This window comes from Quercus lobata, chromosome 9 (assembly GCF_001633185.2).
Source record: "Quercus lobata isolate SW786 chromosome 9, ValleyOak3.0 Primary Assembly, whole genome shotgun sequence".
NCBI lineage: Eukaryota > Viridiplantae > Streptophyta > Magnoliopsida > Fagales > Fagaceae > Quercus > Quercus lobata.
Window position 1 is genome coordinate 48,422,710 of NC_044912.1, and position 19,442 is coordinate 48,442,151.

The window sequence follows — 19,442 nt, forward strand, 5'->3', positions numbered from 1 at the left end:
AAACAGATCCACTATGAAAGAATTGAAGTTTACACAATAGCAATTTAGACTACTAACATTATATTGCTACCTTGAGTAGGAAACTTACTACCATGACCACATAACAGCTCCAAGTCCACGGACTACTTTTTTCTTGGATTCACAGCAAGCACAAGTACTCTCACTTGTGTATCTTTAAGCTCTTTATGCAACAACTGAACCAATCATCAAGCTCTTGACATAATCTTGATTCTTGATAACCCTAAGTATATCTGAAGGCAAACACCTCTAGATCTCACAAGAGATTCACATACACAGCATAAACAACAACTACAAAATGTGGCTAGGGTTTTTCCTTTTATACTTAAGGAAAAACAAACCCTACACGTCAAACGGGCTTGGGCTGAATTGGAAAATTCTACAGAAATACAATCTGCACGAGTTTCGATCGATTGAGTCTAATTCTTGATCGATCGAGCTAGACAGATTTACACAATAAATCCTACAGTACACTTGATTCCAACTTTACATATAAACATACTTTGAGCAAGTCTAAAATAAGACTAAACGTTTTGATCATGATTTGCCAACATTACAAAATGAAGTTCTAATACATTTAAACCTAAAGTCTTAGAACCCAACATAATTTATTATGCATGTTCAATTTTATTTTAAATTTCATCTTGCAAAATCACTACAATTTGTATATTATTAATGTTACCTCATGCTTCTAAGTATACTACGAATTTATACAAACTAAATTTTCCTATTAAATTATATTGATATGATGATTGTAGTAAATTAAACTAAGATTAAGGTGCAGTTTGGATTCACGTTTTGCGCGTTCACGTTTTGCGTTTTCCTCTTTTTTTTTTTCTTTTTTTTTTGTTTGTTTATTTGATTGTTTTTTAGTTGTAGTTGTTGACTTTTCTTCAATGTACAGTATACATTTCAGCAACACAAGTGGGTCCTGTGCACTATTCATAGAACCCACAAACTTCACTTTTCAGTAACTTTTTTATTAAAAATGGGTCTCATGGCACTATTCACACATTTAAAAATTATTTTACTACAGTGTTTTCAGTTTTTAATAAAATAAGTTATATCAAAACAGATCCTAAGTCCTAACTATCTCATACGCCACTACTAAAATCGGTAATTTAAGCTGCGTTTTCCAAAAACGCAGCTCTAGGGTCGAATTTTAAGCTGCGTTCTGATTAAACGCAGCTTCAGGATGCTGTTTGAGCTGTGTTTATTAAACCCGGCTATAAACCATCTCTGAAGCTGCGTTTTTTGATGTTAGAGCTGCGTTTAACCCGGTAGGATTGAAGCCGCGTTTTCAAAAACGCAGCTTTAGTTCCAACCTGGAAAATTTTTTTTTTTTTTTTTTCAATATATCTGAGAGCTGCGTTTAACAAACGCAGCTTCAAAACTTATAGAGCTGCGTTGTTGTAAACGCAGCTCCAGACATGTCAAAGCTGCGTTTAGAAGAACACAGCTCTAGCTCTATGTGGTAGACCTGCGTTTATTTAAACGCAGCTCCAGACTCATTTATGCTGCAGCTATAGCCTTCCTATAAATTCAAAAAAACCCCTAAAATTGAAACCCAATCAATCCCTAAATTGAAAAACACTCAGCTTCTCAACCTAGCTCCCGGTAATCTCGCCGCCGTGCTCGATCTCAACCCACAGTCCGCAATCTCAACAATGCAGGGTGACCCAGTTGGCCTCTGACTCTGTTGCTTGGACCCACGCTCAGAGAGCTTGACCGCGAAGAACTGGTTCTCGGGCTCCGAGTGGCCAAGATTTCAGAGATTCGTTGCAAGGTGAGGTTTTGGGTTTGGCTCAGTTGTTTGCACCTCTCCCTTGACCTTCTTCTTCTCACCGTTCCCAACCCAGGTGTACGTACCCTTCTTCTAGGTATTTTGTTTTTGGTATTGATAGTGGAAATTGATTTTAAATTGAAGGTTGGTGCACCCAGGAGGACTGTTGAGGACGAACAAGGCAGCGGCATTGGCGAAGTTTCTAGAAACAAAGCTACCCCGATTTCTCTCGCATCTCCAACTCCAGCGATTTCGACAGCGCCTTCACTTGTATTGTCATCACCCACTTGTACCTTACTTTCTCAACCCAAGCTTATTATTTCTTTGTTATTTTTTTTTTTTTTCAATTTTGATTGAAATCACTGTATTTTTATTGATTTTGTTAATTGGATAGCCATTTGGATCACATTGGTGCACTTCCTTACTTCACGGAAGTATGTGGGTACAGCGGGCCAATATACATGACGGTGAGTCTTATATGTGTTCGATGAAATGTTTGGTTGACATTTTTTTTTTTTTTTTTTTATAACTTTTTTTATAGGAAAAGTGCTTGACATATATTTGTGAACAATAACTCTAGAATCACGTTTTTTTTTTTTTTTTTTGGGCTGGGTTCTAGATGGTAGACAATAAAGTAATTTAACAGTTTGATAATTTAACAATTTGATAATTTAACAGTTGTGAAAAGTATTGTGTATGTAGCATTGCTCATTTGTGAATGAAGAATTATGCTACCTAATTGATTTTATTCGTCTTTAGATTTGTTAAATACCAAATACGAACAATGAAACTATGTGTTTGATGATTCTTTCTTTAATGAAACTATTTGTTTTGTTTGCAGGCTGATTTGGTTGCTTAGTGGATTGCTAAAAATTGTTTTCAAGATTGCCGTGTTTGTTTTTTCTCGACATTGTATGTGTGTAAGTTTTTGTGATAATTTTGGTCCTTAGAGATAGTTGAATGCATTTGTAATTTCACATAATCACATGCTTGATATTCTATAGGTTTCCCCGAATCCTAATGCTGAGAAAGCAGTAGTGCCAAAGGAAGAGATCTTGGATTTTGAGTTGTCACCTGAGCCCTCGAACGCAAGGCAATTTGAGGTATTGCCTTTTCTTTTTTAAATTGTTGATGATTTTGATGGGTATTGCGTCTGTTGAATTTTTCTGCATTTTTTATTTTATCTAATAGTTGCAAATTTGTTTTGTTTTTTTTATAGAAAGCTTATTACATGGTTGCACACAAATTTGTTTTGTTTTTTTTTTTTTATAGAAAGATTTCCTTTTGTTGAGCAAGATTTCTTAGTCCTCTGAACTGAATTAGTAGCCAAATCCTTGCATTTTTTAAACTTCTCAAATATCTAGCAACTTTGGAAGTTGAACTTAGAAACTGAGTTTGTAAGTAACTTTCTCCATAAAGTTCAGTATTTTTTTGGTTCTTCCTTGCCATTCCAGGACAATGTTGCAAGTTCAAACACAAGCAGCTTATGATCATTCTTTATTGGAACGGCATTCTTATTTCACACACACCCATAACATTCATCACACTCTTAAGAATTTTTGTGATTGAAAAATATAGCAATTCCAAATTATGATGGATGTCAATTATTAAAATTTACTCAAAAAATATAAGAATTATGTTTGTGATTGTAATTCTGAAGGTGTTAATTTTTTTTTTCTTTTCAATAGCTAAAAGATACTCCTTCCTTGATTGTGATAAACGGTTATTTTTGGCCAAACTATGTGTCTTTTTCACATTAGGAGTGCGATAATTCTCTAGTCCTAATATAATGAATCGAGTTAAAAAGGGACATTAGTGGTGGGTAAAGCAAATAACTTGAAGTTCTCAATGTGTTAAGAGCTTTTGGAATATAAAATTGCGGAAAGAATATGCGAAGGACAGTTTGCATCATTAGAAGTCCTATCTTCTAAGATGATGGGTTTCCCTTTCACTTAAGAGAACCTTTTTCTTTTTTTCTTTTTTTTGAAAATACTGTGGACCCTTCTTAATTTCATGGCCATTTCCTTCTTGAACATGTTTCATGGCCGTTTATGTTTTGTTCATGCCTCCATATGTGTATGTGCACAAATGTACATAAAAGGAGAAATTGTTTTGTGATAGTACCATGCGCCGCGTGTTCTTCTCTTAGGCGTAGGCTTTTAATCCCCACTCACTTTCTTTTGACTTTACACACCAATTGTGATATAATGATTAGAGTTTTGTTTATTATACATAAACTATTACATAATTTTATATGCATTTCATTTTGAATTGAAATTGTGACTTCTCAATCAGTTTTAATTTAAAAATTAGATGTGTGTAAAATTATGTATAATAATTTGTGTGCAATAAATATTACTCTAATGATTAAGTCGCTTTTTGGCCGGTAAAATATCTCCCTCCAATCATTCTGGACTACACTCATACACGCAGTCTCTCTATCTGGCCCTCTCTCTTTTATATACAGATTACTTCTCTTTCTTTCATATGTCACTAAGTAGCTAGATAGGCACATGCTATCTTAAATAGGTAGAATCTATGTTTTTTCTTCTTTAAGTTACAATTAGGAGGGCTAGCTAGTTTCTTTTGCAACTTCTTTATTTCGCAACTTCTTTATTTCTTCAAATTGTTTAGCCTGTCCTAGTCGCTTTAACTAGTTTTTCCTTTTCTAGCCCAGCAAAGTGATCTGTCCCTGTCCTAATCGCTACCCATTCTCATGCTTTTGTTTCCTTTATCATTGTAGTCAACAATGTTAGAGAGATAAGCTTTACATAAAAATTTTCAAAAAGAAAGTACACGTCCACGTCTTCATCTTCGTGCATTGCCATGCAAGTAGTCTTTCACTCTCCATCTAGCCCTTATCTTTGAAGTTCACCCTCTTGCATATGACTATCCAAAATTAACTGAAATTTTAATATTCTTTACTTTTTTGGCGGAACTGATCAGTACCATCAAAGCTCCAATATGTGCATTGCAGATTAGAAGTCCGGAACCTTGTTGGAGACTCTAAAACAGGTAAAGTTTAAAGAAAATATCATTGTCAATTTAAGCATGTATACTTTGTTATGTGGTCAGGAAAATTTTTACAGCTATAAGCTTCTATTGACCAAGACCAAGTGATTGGTCTAATTAATGGTTCTCTGCTTCATGTAATCCATAAAGTTCCGGGCTCAAATCTTCTAATCAATACCTTGGACCATTCTTTCTTGTAATTATATGATGTGTCCTACTGCACTGACTGAGATTGGTCAGCTGCTTTAAGAACCCATGACATGCACGAGAGAGAGAGAGAGAGAGAGAGAGAGAGAGAGAGAGAGAGAGAGAGAGAGAGAGAGAGAGAGTGCTATATGGACCAATGGTCCGAATAAAACATGCTTTTGACAACAACATATCTTGATTTTAAAAAACATGTATGGTATACTGTAGGACTAGTTACACCACCACTTTTACTCCTGAGGCTGTGAGCTGAGTCACCTTTGGATTTAGGCACTGGATGTGTCAAGTCCAGATTGTAACTATCCATTACAGTCAGATTCGCATTTTAGTTTTTTCCTGAAATGGAAAGCCGTAAACAATAAGGTGTTCTTGACAAATCCAATAAGTACTGAAGAGAATTTTTCTCCATCCCTAATGGAGGATGTGATAATTTTAAAATAGAAAGTTTATTGTTTTGCCAAATCTTTCCTGTCATATTTTTTGTCAGCCTTGATATGTGAGGTTCCTATGGTCTCTACAACATTCCGGGCAAGGTGAGCCCACACAGTTAGATCTCCAAATCTATGGTCTCTAATAAAGGAGGAAAGGTGCATAAAATTCAACGTACCTAATTTTTGGACCTCGAATAATTGGACCCCAAAGATATTCTCTAGAACTCTTTAACTAATATATTAATAATATTATCAATAATAATAATAATAACAATAAATCTTTCATGAAATTATTCAAAATTTTATTGGTCATCAATGTAACAAATATAAACCAGCACTAATTATATACATGAAAGATAGTGGTGGTAAAAAATAAATGAAAAGAATCATTCATTTCATTAAAAATGCTTAGGTTTTTAAGAACCATATACATTAGAATTACCCCAAGGAATCCAAAAAACGTGCTAAATTATAGAACTTCCATGAAGTTGAGGTTAAATGTTTTCTTTTTTAAATTCATATTTACAGCTAACGACACATTTTTTGGCCACACGTTCAAGAAAGATATATATATATATATAGCTAGCCTATCATGTTCAGAAGGACCTTATAAATACACAAATCCAACTTAAAAATTTCCGGTAAATACATTACAGAATTATATGTATGTGTCTTCTTTTTAATGTAAACGTTATTTGCTAAGAACTTGATATGAGTAAATTATACTCGTATGATAATGTTGTATACTTATACGGAAATGGAAAGATTTTTTTTTTTTTTTCTTCACTTTTTTATATTTCAGAAGTAAACACATGAAATGAGATGCAAGTGACATATATCTTTGATTTTACACGTTTTACTTTTGTTGTAAGGAATTAGAGGTTTTGTTTGTTTACCTTTTCTTCTTTAGGGTTATACCTTTTTACTTGTGAGTTTCGAGTATAGGAGAAAGTATATCTTATACATTTAGCATATAAAACCTATGTGAGACTGATATATAGACCCCACAAAAAATATCTTATATGCTTGGCATATAAGACCTATGTGAGACAGATATGCGGGCCTCGTAGTTGTGGGCCCATATGCCAGTCTCATATAGGTTGTATATGTCAAGCATATGAGTAAAACTAATAATAATGAATGATAATAATAATGATTTGCTTCTTTCTTCGATAAAATCATTCATGAACCTAAGTTGTTGTGTGGAACTTGAATCCCACGTGTAAAACTTTCATGCATAACTCATTTTTAATTATTATTATATATATAATTTGTTTCTAAAAAAACTCGTCTTTAATTAAAATTTGACATTTGTCTTATTGTTGCCTCCTACACTTGACATTTAAAGGGAGCTCTAATAGGTCCAACCAATGATGTAGGTCCATCCATAGCAAAATAACAAGATTCCTCTATTATTTTTGGCCTAAAAAAATAATAACAATAATGAAAATAATAATAATTTTTTACTTTTGTTATTATTTTGTGGCCTGAGGGTAGCATTTACAGCTTTCATCGCACAATCTCTATCTTCAAATCAAAACAACTATCGTTATAATTTTAACTTTTAAGTTTATGGATGACTAATTAAAAGTAAAGCACAAATATGAAAAAGGTATGTACATTTACTTCAATTGGTAAAGTATTTTATTCTTAAATACAAGATTGACTCAAGTTCAAGTCTCGCATATACATACAAAACTAATTTGTGTTTTCTCTTAAAATAAAAAGCAATCATCATAGTGTAGATGTCATATGTTATATGTATGGTATCTATAAATAAAGAATTATAATAGATGTTGTAATAAATTAAGATAAAACCATGTCATGTCTCATCTTTCATATACAATCATTAGAATTTAAAAAGAAAAACAAGGACAATACATTTAAAGAATGGTGAGGGCACATTGCCACGAAAAGGATTCCCTCTATAATATCATTTTGTTCTCAGAATAATCAGGCTTAATTATGAGACAAAGAGATAAGTGCAAAATAATAAGTCCAAACCCCACCTAAGTGTAAGATCAAGAACTTGTAGATAAGGGTAATGTATTACTTAGTTGGAAACAATAATGCATTTATGAATAAGCATGCAGCATGTTAGGCGTGATGCCTAGACAAAGAAAGAGAGGGAAAAAAGTGTCTAATCAATGTTGTTTATATTTGTTGAAGAGAAGGAATTAATTATGTCATGACATAAAATAAAAAGTATTTTATGTTAGGTTCTGTTATAGAAATTTGTTATGTTCCAGTTGGAAAAATAAAATAAAATCATATTAATAGCAAACAAAAACATCAAGATCCACCATCTTATAAAAATAATTGGAAACATGTTCTTGAAAAATCAACCCATTCCAATGAGTTTTGGAATGTTACCCCAAATCTTATATTCATGGCAAGTTTTATTCAGTCCTAGACCTTCACAAATTCCTATCAAATTTAGTTAATTCTATATATCGTACTAGTGCTATGATTTTCAATTTAGTATTAGTATTTTTTTTTTTTTTTTTTAATCTATGAGGCCTATTTTATCATCTTAGATGTATGAGGCCTATTTTCCATCTCTAAATAGGAAGTATGGATTTATGCGACTGTTGAAGAATGTTTTCTGATTTTGTTTAATTAACCTTGTATGTTACTTATGTTCCATCTCTTTTTCTATGTACAGGTTAAGAATTTAATAGCTTGATTTGGTTATTGTGAATTGGCTACTGCAAATCTTTCTGGTCAACTGGTTCCACAACTTGGTCAGCTTTTAAATCTGCAATACTTGTAAGTCATCTTGACATGCAGGGCAAGTTGTTTGACTGTATTTTATTTTTTATTTTATTTTTTGTTGCATGAGTTAGTGCCAGGATATGTCCACACAAGAAATAGACTTCACTACCCATAAGAAATTCTTAGGCTGCTTGTAAAACCCCCACCTCCTTGATTAATTATAGTTGGGTCCTTTTCTCATTTGAAGTTCATCTCTGCATTTAATGCTGGCATGGCTGGTATTATAGTTCTAAAGGGTAATTATGCCAAAGAAGCATTCATTCAACAGTTTGAAAACAATCCCCTTCTTCACAAATATTTAATCAAGGAAAGAAATAGATTTCCTTCCAACACAATCCAATATGCAGTAACTAATTAGCAACTCTTAGAGACTAGAATCAAACAAAAAGACTAATTAAACGTTTATATGCTATAACTATGATGAGGTAGAATTGATGAACACCATTTTTTTCATTAATGAAATGTTTGGTAGGGCCTGTGAAATGATCATGTTTATTGAAGGTGAACGATCAGCAATAAGACAGATCGATCCAATAGGATCAGGTGGATAGCTTGTATCCAAACAATTGCTAAAAAAGTAGAAGTGAACCTAAACCTATGTTGCTCATATTTGGTGTGTAATATAATATTTAGCTTTATTCTACATCTTACCTGTGTACATGATTGGACTACATTGTGTACATGTGGTCCAATGTTCTGCATCTTACCGGACTTATTTATTTTTTCTTCTTAATGGGGGTTTCAGGTAGGAAGACACTGAGGCAGCTGCGATTCTTCTTCATATTCCACTGCTTTCTTAAGATAAGGTAGCTTTCTTTTCATTACTTGCTTTGTGGGAAATGCACCTGTGTGTAATTTATGCTTCCAAAAAATAAAAACAGTATTCCCTAATCTAGCTAGCTATAGCTACCCTATAGCTGCGTTTCTTATATATGCAACTAACTCCACTTGCCTATAGCTGCGTTTTCAAAATTCTAGCTAGCTATAGCTGCCCTATAGCTGCGTTTCTTATAAATGCAGCTAAAATGATATGCCTATAGCTGCGTTTTTAAAAATGCAACTAGAGGTTCCTCTGTAATAAGTTCTTATTATTACAAACATAAATTAAGAAATAGCTATTACAAACAGAGGGGAACTATAGCTGCGTTTTTAAAAACACTGATATATTAGTTAAAGTTAAAGATTGTTGGATATATAAATATTGTACATTTTACATTTACCTAAAGAAGTGGCAAATGATCATTGAAATTCCATTTGGATGACCTTATTTTGACTGTCTTATTTGTTTAAAAATACGACTATAGTTACAATAATTGAGGCTTTAAAAAACTTTACATAATACAAAAAGTTTATTCCAACAATTATACATAAAATATTCCACAACAACTCACAGTAAGTTATGATTGATTTAGTGTGAGTATTTACAAAATTGAAATTGTGAATCTTTTTACTTGTGAATTAGTGTTATATATATGTCCGTGAATATCTAAGCATAGCTAAGTATGTATGTTCGTAACAAATCACCTATTCTTAACAAAGCACGTATGAATCTAATTTTAAGGTTTATTGGCTTTGCATTAATGAAATGTTGTTGTAGGTCAGATTTTGTAAATCTTATATACCAATGGATAAAAGTTGGATGAAGAAGAAGAGGGGTGACAGGGAATACGTTGAAGGTGTACTTAACTTTGTGAAATTTGCATCTTTACATGCACATGAGGGGAAGATATTATGTCCTTGTAAAGTGTGTGTGAACTTGAATTTAGTATCGCCTGGGGTGGCACAGGCCCATCTGTGGACTAACGGGATGCTTCCCAGTTACACACATTGGAAATATCATGGAGAATTGGCGGATGTGGCAACAGCTCCCGAATGTGGGAGTAGTCATGTGCAAGACTCCCATGAACAATACGGTGACTTCCGTGGGATGTTGCATGATTTGTGCCTCACGCATGAAATGGCAGATGAACCAATGGGAGAAGGTGAAACTGCGCAACAACATGCTGAAGGTCTGAATGATGGTGCACAAAAATTTTACAAAATGATAGATGATGTCGACAAACCTTTATATGCTGGTTGTACGAAATTTAGCATATTCTCAGCCATCGTTGTGCTGTTCCAGTTGAAGACTCTTTGTGGTTGGACGAACAAGTCATTTACTATGTTGCTTCAAGTCCTGATGGATATGCTTCCTTCAGATGCGAAGTTGCCAAAGGACCATTATGAGGCTAAGAAGATAGTCCGAGATTTGGGTTTGGGTTATGAGAAGATCCATGCTTGTCCGGATGATTGTATGCTATTTTGGAAGGAGAATGCTGACCTTGAGGCGTGTCCTTGTTGCAAGAAAAGTAGGTGGAAAATGAATGAGTCATCTGTTACAAGTAATAATGCCTCATCGAGTAAGGGAAAGAAGAAAGCTGCAAAGATCCTACGATGGTTCCCCTTAAAGCCAAGATTGCAGCGACTGTTTTTGTCAGTCGACCTGGCTAGTTCTATGAAATGGCATGTTAATGGTCGGGCAGATGATGGGGCCATGCGGCATCCTGCTGACTCGGATGCATGGAAAATGTTTGACTCCATGCATTTATAGTTCTCGTCTGAGCCTCGTAACGTCAGACTTGGATTAGCTGCGGATGGGTTCAACCCCTTTGGAATTATGAGTTCTACTCACAGCACTTGGCCTGTGATGCTAGTCCCTTACAATCTCCCGCCTTGGCTATGCATGAAACGGTCATCCTTGATTCTATCACTGCTTATTCCTGGTCCTACATCACCAGGGATTGCGATAGATGTGTACTTGCAACCTTTAGTAGAAGAACTGAGGGAATTATGGGATGTTGGAGTAGAAGCGTTTGATGCATCTTCAAAAAATGTATTCCAATTGCGTGCGGCATTGATGTGGACCATACATGATTTTCCTGCATACGCAGACGTGTCAGGTTGGAGTACGAAGGGTAAGTTCGCGTGTCCTTGTTGTGCCTCGAACACCGATTCTCGATATTTACAACATGGCCACAAATTCTGTTACATGGGACATAGGCGATGGTTGGATAGTGACCACAAATTTCGGGGTGAAGGTACACTATTTAATGGATCTACTGATATGCGAGGGGCTCCTATGGCACCAGTTGCGTCAGACATACTTGTGGATACTGAAAGTATAGTTGGACGTTGTCTGGGGAAGAAATGTCAACTTCTTTACAACAAAAGAAAGAGAGGTGAGGCAATTCCCTGTGGTTGGAAGAAGAGAAGTATACTTTTCACCTTGCCTTATTGGGAGGATCAAAAGTTGCGACACAATCTTGATGTGATGCATATAGAGAAGAATGTGATGGACAATATACTTGGCACGGTGCTGAACTTGAGGGACTGGACAAAGGATAATTGCAAGGCACGCCTTGACTTGGCAGACATGGGAATAAGGCGGGAACTTCACCTACAGCGAAAAGGTGATGATAAATATACGATACCGCCTGCGTGTTTTCATATGACTCCATCTGAGAAAGATGGTTTCTTGCAAGTTTTGCGGGACGTAAGAGTGCCTGATGGATATGCTTCCAACATCTCACGCCGTGTCAATCTGAAAGAACGCAAGATTTCTAGTTTAAAGAGTCACGATAATCACATCTTAATGCAACAACTCCTTCCAATCGCTTTACGAGGATCTTTGCCATCGCACGTTACTGGGCCTTTGATAAAGTTAGCTTGTTTCTTCAGAAAAATTTGTTCCAAAACCCTTACGGTTTCAGAGATTGAGAATGATGAGGTAGAGATTTCAGTCATATTGTGTGAATTGGAGAAGATATTTCCTCCATCTTTCTTCACTGTGATGGTACATTTGATCATGCACTTAGCTACTGAAGCCAAGGTTGGTGGTCCAGTTCAGTACCGTTGGATGTACCCCATTGAGAGGTAAGTCATATGTAATACATGTACATGTGCGCTTTCTAATAGCTAGTGTCAATTACTAATCTTCTCATGCGCATTATAGGTACCTGTCTCGTCTAAAATCTTACGTAAAAAATAGGGCTGCTCCAGAAGGTTCTATTGCTGAAGGATACATAGTGGAAGAATGCTTAACGTTTTGTTCACGATATATGGAAGGAGTTGAAACTATATTCAATCGACCCAGAAGAGCAATGGAGGAATCAACAGGGGTAGTTTCAAGCGTGACACTAGACAATCAGGAGTTCACCCAAGCTCATCGCTACGTGTTATTCAATTCCGAGAACATTTACCAGTTTCGTGAGTAAGTACTACAGACACCAATATAGACTACAGAACATTCCAATGTACGCTAAGTGTATTAACACTAACACAATTGACATCGCATGTAGGATGCACAAACGTGTAGTGGAGGACGAACTTCGAAGGGGCCACCGTCGTATATCCCCAGCTATTATTCATAAGCACCACATGGAAAGGTTTTGTGGTTGGTTTAGGTCTCACGTACGTTTCATATCTTTAATTTCTGAAGCTTTTAACTTTCCCATAAGTAGAGTTCTTGTACGGTGTGTAATAAGTTTGTTTGGTTATAATAGGTGATGTCGATGACTGATGCTGATAGGGAAAGAACTTCACTTAATGATACAATTATCACACTTTCCAAAGGGCCGTATACTTTGGTAAATTGACTAAAGCATTATGTCATAAATGGGTTAAAATTTAGGAGTTCGCATGTCGAGGCAAATAAGAAGATGCAAAATAGTGGAGTTAGTGTCGTCACTGAAGGTGGCATTACGTTCTATGGTGTGTTAACAGATATCATTGAACTGAATTACTCTGGCAGTATCAGACATGTGTTATTCAAGTGTACATGGGTTGATGATAAAAATAGGAGGGGATATAAAACTGATGAGTTTGGGTTTCCTATGGTGAATTTTACACACTCCATACATGGTGGGGAGGAAATTGTGGATGAACCATATGTCTTGGCGTCTCAAGCTACACAAGTTTTTTATGTTGAAGATAAAAGACACAAAGATTGGTCTGTTGTTGTGAAAACTAAAGCTAGAGATGTGTTTGACGCTGGTATCGGCCCCCATTGTGATGAGGATGACACGTACGAGTTTTATGAAAACATTCCATATAGTGTAACTAGTAATGATGCTGTTGGGGAAAACCGTTGTTGGAGTCGAGATGATGTGGAGGGAATGATAATTGATGCCTCCATCATTGGCGAGAGACATCTTCATCAAATTGAGAACGTAGATGATTGTGAGTTCATTGATGATGAGTCCAATGATGAAGATGACAACGAAGTCGACTACAGCGATGATGAGTAGTGTAATAGGATACTGTTGTTGTATGTGTAATCATGTTATATATATTAATGAAATTGTAAGTAGAAATTGTAAAGGTTTATTGCGTGCAAAGTTGGAGAATGTTGCATATATATATATATATGTGTGTCAAAATTGTGTTCCTCTTGATGTTGTTAACAAATTAATAACACTTTTTAACATAAGTAACTATCACATGAAACTATTATTTCTTAATGGGGTTGCATATATATGTTTAGAATGTCTTTTCGTGGATGTCGTGAAGAAATAACAGCTTTAACATATCTCATTAACGTTAAAACTGTAATTTCCTCATGTTGTTAGTATAATATCATCTTCATGTTGTTATTTGTTACTGTGATTGGCTGTTGACTACAATTATCTTTGTGTTGTGAAGGTGTTGGACACAGGTATGGGCAAGAGGAAACGGCAGTTGTCACTTGTTTATGTCGGCGAGGGATCGTCACATGGACGACAAAGGATGGAGGCAGAAGATGATGAAGCACATAGACGACAAAGGGTGGAGGCAGAAGATGATGAAGCACATGGACAACAAAGGGTGGAGGCACAAGATGACGAAGCCCATATTTCTCAAGAGGCAAGACCGGTTGCCTCTGATGACGATGAGACACAGGCTCCTGGTACTTAACTTGTCTTTGAATAAAAATCGTATTGATTTTTATTTTCTTTTACTTTAACTTTTCTTGGCAGACTATGCTTTTAATAGTTCGGTGTAGTGTAATAATAGTCTACAATGGTTAAATTTCGTTAAATAATATTCTAGATACTAGTATTATACTCGTGCGATGCACGGCTTAATCAAGAATAATTAGCATACTAAAGAAAATATTTATTAATTTAATTAAAATTAAATAATAAAATAGATAATAAAACCAAAGTAAAGTTTTTTATTAAAAAAAATCATATATAAGTCCAAAATTAATTGAATGGAAAACGGTAGATAATTATGTAACTAATATAAAAGGAGATGACAAATCGAAAATAACTCCATTAGCATTTGGATATGATGAAAATTAAGAAGTGATACCTTTTGGCAATGTCCTGCACACCCATATATATATATATATATATATATAAGTTGTTGAGTATCCAATGTATAAACTAAATATTAGCGGCATCCATACCCACCAATATGAATCAACATAAATCATAGCTAACATATACTAAATTTGCAAGACATTAAAATTTAAGAATCAAAATATAATGGGAAAGTCAAATACATGTGAGTTTTAGTTACCCTTATAGACTTGTTTTCATGATATTAGTGCAAACCTAAGGCTAGAAAAAGAAGTGTATCAATCAGTAAGAAGAATTTTTATTAAGACCTCTAGTAAGAAGAATGTGATTGTGTACAGAAGCAGTGCATGCTAATCACATATAATATTCATTATAAGACCTCTAGTTATTCGTATCAAAAAAAAGAAAAAAAAAAAAGGCCTCTAGTTATTTCTATTATTATAAGAATAATTATTATTGTTCTCTTATTTAAATTTGCTTCACGATTCCAAACACAATCACTTACAGAAGATCAAACACGTAATTTAGGATATGTTTAGTGTTTTAGGATGCGTTTGTCATTAAACTGTATTTAAATTAATATAACTTGGTTTTTTTTTTTAAAGTTGTGGCTCCAAAAATCAAATTTTATAAAATATATATTTTAGAATGATGACTTAAAAAAATATGGTCTTTCAAATTTTTATGTAACAATCTTAGAGGAAGTTTAGAGGAGTCAAAGGATGTCATATTATATAAAGTTCATATTATACTTGCCCTTTTAAAACTCCCTCCCCCATTGGCTACTTGTTGAAGGGGATTTTTTTTTTTTTTTCCTCCAATGGCTTAATAGAAATGAGGCTTTTCACTTTGCTCCTTCTGATAACTTTTCAATGGCTACCATTGCATACATTTGTCTTTTTCCATTTCCATAGAAGATTTATAAATTGACATGCTAACTTCTGTGATTGGTCCCACATAAATATTATAATAAATACATTTTTTAGTGGAAGGAAGGCATCAATTATCCTGTTTGTCTATGTAGCATAACTTAATCTTTAGTGCTTAAGAGTTAAGACTGCACATATATAGAAGGAACAACTAATGTAGAAGAATTCATCTACAAATGTATATGCACCTTGAATGGTTGAAACATGTAGACTTTCTTCCTAAAATTTTCTTGCATCTTCTCGATTATGTATATATTTTATGTTATTGTATACATCGCTATGTAGAAGTTTAATCTATATAATTCAAAATATAGGTGGCTTCTCCGTCGAAAAATCGCCTCCTAAAATCTCTCATTCATAAATGTACTAATGTTTTGTTTAAATGAAATTATAAACCCTTAATATCACATTACGTTAGTAGATGTCTAAATTTTCCGTGCTGTGATATGTTTCATTTATTGTGAGAATTGATAATTCAGCCCTAATATTGGTGGTTTTCTATATACAGATGATTATGAATAAACGCCAGCAACGGGAAATACACCTAAACGACGTGGTCCTACAAACCTAGCTGACATATGGGCATTGGATGGATCCTGGAAGATCCCATTGCCGTTAAATGATCGAGGGCAACCGGTTGGTGATGACAGTAAAACATTTGTTCGGTGGTTGGGAACTTTCTGTCACAATGGGTTGTTATTACCACTTGTCCCTGCTGGGTGGCCCAAAGTTGAAGAAAAATATAAACATGATTGTTGGAAGGAGATCGCGGTAATATGAAAATAAAGTATAAGTAATAGTCATTTACAGTAGCTATCGTATATCCAATGTCATATTCAGTAGGGTCCGTGCTTGTGCTTTGCTAACTCCATTTTTGCATTTCAGCAACGGTATCTCATTGATGAAGATATTGTTAAACCACCTGATCAAAAGGGATGGGCAATGCACATACTTGGGGTCCTTAGGAGAAATCGAAGGAGTAGGTTGAAGAGGCTTCACGTACGAGGGCGGACAAAGGAACAAGTATTACGCAGGAGGACACCGCGGAGTGTAATGCCGGAGCAGTGGGTGGAGATGGTTAACTATTGGTTTGATGAGAAAACTGTGGTACTGCTACTTTATTCATCTATCTTTCGTCTATCTCATTTTAGTCATAATTTAGTCAATGATATCATGTTGGCCATGTTTCACTCTAAGAAAGATTATATCTTCTTGTTATGTATAATATAATTAGTGTAGCTCCAAAACACTTTCCAATAGATGTGAGAGTTGTTTTCCCCCCATCAACAACATAAACTTAAGATTATTATTATTTAGAGATTGGTTGGGGAGTACGACTAATACAAGGGTATGTAAGTTCATTCTAAGTTTATGTCAAGGGTCTCAATAAGAAATATATAACAAAAAAAATTTCATTTGTGTCATAGTAAACGAATGAAATAGTAATTTTATCTTAACTCACTTATCTTGCTGCACTGCCTAATATATGTATTTTAGGCTGTGGGCAAAGGCTTACATACTTCTTAGTCTGAATTCCTTTATCCTTTATGTTCTATTCCATGCTTGGGTTATGATGTATCTTCTTCCTTTAATACTGAAAACACGCTTTTTAACTAATTTGTGTTCGTACTTAGAAGATCACAACGTAGTTCTTAACATATAACTTAAATGCACACAATACATAATCACACCAATAAACCATCCAAATGAATGGACATAACCAATTTAGGTAAACTAATAGCAAACATGTTGCAAAACCGAATTTTATCAACTCCTATTTTTACACTGAGGAGGAGGGTAATTAGAAACATAAATATATTATGAATGCACAATTACAAGCACAGACGAGACAAAAACTTACATTAAGTAGTAATATACCTTAGTCAAGAGATGTTTACTTTTCATATACTTTGCTGGTAATGTGGTTGTAGACATTAAGTAACAAGAACAAGGTCAGTCGAGGGAAACAGAAGGAGATAGCAACATCTGGGGCTCAAAGTTTTGCACAAATTTCTCATGACATGGTAAGAAATTCATTACAAGTCTACTGTATTCGTGTATCACATTAGTTGATTTTATGCTTTTGAATCACTGTAAATGTTGAAAATACATTGTTACTTTCTTGTTAGTGGTAGATATAAACTTAGAATTCATGAACACTTTAGTCAATGAAAATGATAAACAATATGACAAATCTGAAAGCAATTGTGTTTATTGTATGAAATTTTGTTCATCATTTAGGCAAAAGAGAAAGGGGCTGTGGTTGAGCGCGCTGATGTGTATCTAAAAGTATACCGTAGGAGAGATGGGACTGGTGTCACTCCTCATGTGCAGGAGAACATAGTAAGCACAATTTGAATCGAATTTTATTGCATTTCGTGTTTGTATTGTTTATGGTGTGTAATATGCTATTTGCTTATTGTGGGAAAACTTATAGACTAGGATGGAAGCACTTCTGCGCCAAGAAGGCGTGCGACTATAAGGAGAGCCTAGTAGTGGAATTCTCTGGTCCCCGAACGATGTATATGCTCAGGTGTTTGGTCGAGAGCGCTCTGGACGTGTACGTGGGGTGGGACTTGGAATCACCCCATCGGGAAGAAGTGCAACAAATGCTTCACAGTTCACTTCGACTCCATCGTTGCCAAGCAGAACAACCCAAAGAATTTTGGAGTTAGAGAGCAACTCTGCTAGATTAACTGAGCAACTAGCCCAAGTACATGAACAACTTACCCAATCAGAAGCAAGGCAGTGAGAATCAGAAGCAAGGCAACAACAAATGGCTGAAGTGATTGCGCGCATGGATAGTATGTTCGCCCAACTTGCTGGCAGTAGTGTACCTAATTCGTCAATGTCTCAGGTATGAAATTGAAGGTGTATTTAGCAAAACATTACTAAAACATGTATTATTATGTGATATTAATACGATGCCTTTAATATATTCAGGGTGGCAGTGCTTGATGGGGACTCTCCATGGGAATGAAACTGAATCCTCTGGTAAAACAAATATAACTATTCGTTATAACATATACAACTATATTGGAAAAAATTTAAAAACAAAAAATCAAATTATGAAGCAAGAAGTAGGGAAGTAGATGTATTATAAGACATATAAAATGAAATTAGAAAATGTCAACCATGCCTTTTTACATTTGCTAAATATCAACCACGTACTCCATTATTAATTTAATTGTTTTAAAGGAAGAATAATAATTACAATGTGGTTAATTAGTAAATGGTATACTCGACATGGAGTATTGTTCGCATTTTATTGTTGAATATGGAGTACGTATATATATATATATATATGAATTTGAAGAGAGTGGAATCTATGGTATTGTATGGAGTATGGAAAGATTTAAACTTTCCAAAGTGGAATCTATGTCTCACTCTTAGTCTTGTTTTAAGATGCTATGGTTTTAAATGAATTTACATCAAAAAGACTCCAAACATTTAAGGGATGTTGACCTTGTTAAAGTACAGCTAGCAAAATACTTGGTTTTGTTTAGAGTCTGTTTGTTTGGGCTTCAAATGTTAGCTTATTTCCGGTGTTCTCATTGTCACAGGTAATTGGCTGTACCATGACGCTTTCTGGAAGTTTGTTGAGGGATGTTTTTATTTTGTGATGTAAAAACCAAAGTTTGTTGGGAACTTTTATTTTATATGTAATTATTTGGATATGTAATTCATCTTTTGGCAACGAACTTAATTGTTTTGTTTATGTAAAATTATCGTTTATATAATTAATATTTTGGTAATGATTTGATACTATATAGTATCAAATATGCAATTTGTTTTGCTGATATTTTGGTACTTAATGATTTCATATATGCAATTTGTTTTGTTGGTTCAGTATTGTTGCCTTTGAGTGTTGGCAGGAATGTGTATGTGGAATTACAGGTTTTGTTTTGGACAATAATTTGCTTAGGAAGAAAAAAAATATTAAAAAAAAAAAAAAAAACTATAGCTGCGT

At 34.6% G+C, this 19,442-nt stretch overlaps 1 protein-coding gene across 11 annotated transcripts; it reads left to right on the forward strand.

Moving 5' to 3' along the window:
• Positions 1-1,168: 1,168 nt before the first annotated feature.
• On the forward strand, positions 1,169-19,238 carry LOC115959910. Of its 11 annotated transcripts, none has more exons than XM_031078576.1 (15): positions 1,169-1,804; positions 1,946-2,090; positions 2,196-2,268; positions 2,643-2,713; positions 2,806-2,904; positions 4,748-4,816; positions 8,114-8,217; positions 8,969-9,029; positions 9,821-12,135; positions 12,215-12,472; positions 12,561-12,672; positions 12,765-12,848; positions 13,903-14,146; positions 15,981-16,243; positions 16,358-16,449. In XM_031078576.1, the coding sequence occupies exons 9-14, from the start codon at positions 10,880-10,882 to the stop codon at positions 15,992-15,994; spliced, it is 1,968 nt and encodes a 655-aa protein (XP_030934436.1). In that variant the 5' UTR covers positions 1,169-1,804; positions 1,946-2,090; positions 2,196-2,268; positions 2,643-2,713; positions 2,806-2,904; positions 4,748-4,816; positions 8,114-8,217; positions 8,969-9,029; positions 9,821-10,879; the 3' UTR covers positions 15,995-16,243; positions 16,358-16,449. The 11 variants fall into 11 exon arrangements, 8 of the variants coding, with proteins under 8 accessions (XP_030934436.1, XP_030934437.1, XP_030934434.1 ...); XM_031078577.1 differs by lacking the exon at positions 4,748-4,816 and adding an exon at positions 8,696-8,836; XM_031078574.1 differs by lacking the exon at positions 4,748-4,816 and having other exon boundaries at positions 1,170-1,804.
• The last annotated feature ends 204 nt before the right edge of the window (positions 19,239-19,442 follow it).